Below are 4,339 nucleotides of genomic sequence, written 5' to 3' on the forward strand. Positions count from 1 at the left end.
ATCCCACGATCACATGCATCGCCCCCTCAAAAAGCCTTACGTGCATGCAATTGTTTGAGTCGATGGTCAATTGAACCCTGGAGGGTGGTCTGGAGGAATTCATGGGCTCTTGCGTTTTCAAACACTTGACCTATATCCTTCCTAAGGAACTTATCAAGACTTGACTTGCCACCAGACCAATCGCCCAACCCATGTAAGCCTAATCATAACTATAAACAACTATTGAAATTGTATGAATAATATTTTGTAATGCTGAAGTACATTTGAGCCAAACCTGTAATATTTAGAGAGTGTATTCTAATTTTTCAATCGAAGGGATAAATAATTTAAGAAATTGGTGTGCAACACGTAAGAGTTGGTGTGCCAATAGCAGCTTTCAATATAATTAAAAAAAAAAAAATTAAAAACAGAAAAAAAGATGTTGAAAGAGTTGATGGAGATTCTTCTGTCAGTCCATAGGCCTTTGCTGACGTCTTTTTAGAGAGTTTGGTCCCGTGGTACCAGCATCAGACATGATGTTGAAGACCCATCAGAACTTTTTATGACCATAATGCCCTCATGAAGTTTAGAATTACTATTATACCCTCTTCCTTAAAAAAATTGAAATCTAAATACCTGTATAGTGACCATAATACCCCCATGGATCCACCTTTAAATTCATAGTATCCGTGGGGTCTAATCCATTATCAACTTGATGAATCCAACTCTTGTCCAAACCTCCTTTCTTGGATGAGTTTAGTACATTATTTCATGTTTATGCGGAGAGGCTGATTAATATGAATAATTTTTCTAACACTATTTTCTTTGTATAAATAGATCTTTTTTTAATTGTATTTGTTTGTAATTTTTTGTTTTTGTTTTTATAATTAATGAAGGATGAAGTTTCCTATCGATTAAAAAAAACTATACATTAATTCCCTTAGACACTGCATTTAATACTATATTGACGTGGAAGTGTGCAGAGAACCATTGATTTTTTATCTTAAATCTCAAGGAAAAGAAAATCTATGGTACTCTTGCACCCTGCCACATCAATACAATCTTAAAGGAAGTCAGTTTAGAATGACAATAAAATATGACATTTTAATAGGATAAGACCAATTGCAATATCAATGTTCAATCATCTTAACTGAATTTTATAGACTATCAAACACCGACAAAATCTTATTTCAAAGATTTGGGGTTTGCTAAATAAATAATTATATTCATTATGATTATTCTAATACTAAGGAGTATGAAAGGGTATTTTGGCGTGTCATAAGTATATTGTATATGAAAAAGGGTAATTTAGTAATTTAAAAAATAATGGGTACCCTCACAAATCTAAAAGATATTTTTATAATTTTTAGGAGAAAAGGGTAGTAGATATTTGTTGTGTTTCAACTTTCACCTACCCATTAAACCTAGTAATTACCCTCACAAGTAACAACTAAAGTTTGCCAAAATAGGAAAAAAAACCAAAAGAATTTAAGACCCTAGAGTACCTTCAGCTATTTATAGCACCCATGAGACTCCCCCTCGAGCAGCTCTGTCCTTTGTACTTTGCTTCAGAAAAAGGAAACCAAACCATGATTCTCCCAACCCATCTCCCCACATTCCATTTTCTTCTAAGTTGAAAGAGAGCGAAAGAGTCAGAGATAGAAAAACTAGTATTTGAGAGATGAGGAATAGATCTTCAAAGCAAGTAAACAAAGGAGGAATGGAAATTGAGAAGCTTAACAATAAGCTCAAAGAAGAGCCTCATCTATCTGGTGCTTACATCCGTAGTCTTGTTAAACAATTAACATCTTCAAGAACCAAAGATCCCATCCATCCAAAAACCCTAGACTGTGTAGATGGAGAACATGTGTTATTACCTCAAAACCTCACTAAATTTAGTGAAACCCAACAAACCCATCAACCTCAACAACCTCAACAACAACCCAAAAAACAGGTTAGGAGAAGACTCCATACTAGTAGACCTTATCAAGAAAGGCTTCTAAACATGGCTGAAGCAAGGAGAGAGATTGTAACTGCACTCAAGTTCCATAGAGCATCAATGAAGCAAGCCAATGAACAACAGCAACATCAATCACAATCTCTTCAATCTTCTCCTCCACCTCCACCATATTTAGAACAAGAAGAGAGGATGAAAACTAGGAGAAACCCTAGAATTTACCCATCAAACACTTCTACCACCCCAACCAACAACAACAATATCACCTCTAATTACCTAGAAAACCTCTCTTACTCATCTTTTTCTTGCCCTCCTCTACCAAATCCTTTTCCATGGGCTTCATCTTCAATTGCACCATTAACCATAAATGAAAATCTCAATCTTACTCTCCCTAACCAACCCTTAGGCCTAAATCTCAACTTCCATGAATTTAACAACTTGGACACCACTCTTTACCATAACTTCAACAACCCATCAATTTACTCCTATTCATCTCCATCATCATTGTCTTCTCCTACACTATCGAGTACCGAAGAAGCCCATTCGGTCATGATATCATCGGAGGATCCAACACCGATGGTTACGGACAATGGTGTCACAAATGGAGGACTACATCAGGTGATGGACGACGAGGAGATTGCCGAGATTCGATCGATGGGAGAACAACACCAAATGGAGTGGAACGACAAGTTGAATTTCGTTACGACGGCGTGGTGGTTTAAGTTCATGAAGACAATGGAGATTAGTCCAGAGAAGAAGGAAGAGAAAGAAGAAGAAGATGATGGGTTTCATTTGTTTGATGAAGTCATGGAGTTTCCAGCTTGGATGAATGCTAATGAGAGCTGTTTCTTGCAGCAACATTTGGATGATCAATGTTCAGAGGACTACTTGCAAGAGCTTTCCTTGCCATGGTAAGAATTCAAAATGGATTTCTGCACAAGTGCTTTCGGTGGAAGTGCTTTTGTGCAATTGGTTGCCTGGTGAGAGTGATATAAGGTGCTTTATGGCAAACAATTTCTTTGGACAATTTGGTTAAAATATTTGGTCGTTTCTTATTACTAATTTAACTTATTAAAAGTATTCTGAGGGTATTTTAGTCCTTAAAAAATATATTATCACCAGAGTATCCTTTTAAGTTCCGTCAGTTTCGTGCAAATGCTGTGCAAAACTAATCTGGGAAACTTCTTTCTTCTACCCATTTCAGTTTCTACGTTTGGCAGAGAGCACTTCTCAAGTTACTTAAACCCTAAAAGCACTTTTGAGAGTCTATGCTTTATTTTGATCAAACTAGGAATTGAGGCCAAGAAGTAATTTAATTAGAGATATTATATTGCCATACCAACTTTTACTAAGAGCACCCCAATTCATGTGATATCAAAGAAGAATTGAATACACATCTTTGGGTGCTCTTAGTAAAAATTGGTGTGGCAATATAAACTCTCTTTAGTTATTAGAAGGTGGATTATTTCGTAAATTAAATGGTGTTTTTGGGTTTCATTATTGTGATAGAAATGTCTAGTCATGTTTCTAGTTAAGACCATTGCTACTACATTGGGCCCAATAAACTGGGCTATAAAGCCCATTTCACAAATGAACCCTTTGGATATTGTTGTATACTAATCAATAAATTTTTTTTTTTTTTTTTTTTGCAGCATGGATATTGGAGAAATTGAAGGAATGGATGGGGAGTGGTTAGCCTAAGTGAGATTGATTATTTTTGTTATCAGATCTTAGGCCTTTTTCATGTTTTTTATTCCCTAATAAAGCTTGCTAAAATGCGAAAAAATCAAGAAGCCAATGAGGAAAATAATATAGGATGAAGCCTATTATTGCATCTCCTTCGAAGTATTTTAATCTAATTAGTCATGAATCTCTCTCTCTCTCTCCTTTTCTTTTCTTTCACAGCAACACTGATTACCATGTTTGCAACATGAGGTTTTGTATTTGTTCAGAGCATACCCATAAAGAGAAACTTCAAAAAAGAAAAAAGAAAAAAGAAAAAAGAAAAAAGAAAAAAGAAAAAAGAAAAAAAGGGGTTTTAATGATTTATTATAAGAGACTAACTATTATAAAGTATAGTTCTAAAACTTGACGAGTCACCTCAAAACTTGGCCAAGTTGATCCATGGAATTCTAAAGATGTCAGTATCAACATTGATAAAACTCATACTCAGAATGCAAAATCTTATCCAAGTTACATCTAATCTAGTATGAAAAACGTTTAGAGGTCCTAAAAATCAGCTCATTCCAAAATTTCTAACCCTAGTTTATAAGTTGAAGAATCGTGGACCATCCTATTTTTGTAAACCACTTTTGATGGGGTTAAACGTTTCAGAATGGGCAGAATTTTTATGAGGATGATCTCCTCATCATAGAGATCATCCTCACAAAAAATCAGCCAATT

The 4,339-nt window shown here is 35.1% G+C and overlaps 1 protein-coding gene across 1 annotated transcript; it reads left to right on the forward strand.

Annotated features, from left to right (window-relative positions):
• Nucleotides 1-1,456: 1,456 nt before the first annotated feature.
• On the forward strand, nt 1,457-3,802 carry LOC147410283 (hydroxyproline-rich glycoprotein family protein). Its single transcript, XM_086439186.1, has 2 exons — nt 1,457-2,847; nt 3,589-3,802. Exons 1-2 carry the CDS (start codon nt 1,661-1,663, stop codon nt 3,635-3,637), a joined length of 1,236 nt encoding a protein of 411 aa, XP_086295312.1. The 5' UTR covers nt 1,457-1,660; the 3' UTR covers nt 3,638-3,802.
• Nucleotides 3,803-4,339: the final 537 nt, after the last annotated feature.

The sequence above is a fragment of the Akebia trifoliata genome, chromosome 1 (assembly GCF_017979445.1).
Source record: "Akebia trifoliata isolate Shusen 1 chromosome 1, ASM1797944v1, whole genome shotgun sequence".
NCBI classification, from domain to species: Eukaryota; Viridiplantae; Streptophyta; class Magnoliopsida; order Ranunculales; family Lardizabalaceae; genus Akebia; species Akebia trifoliata.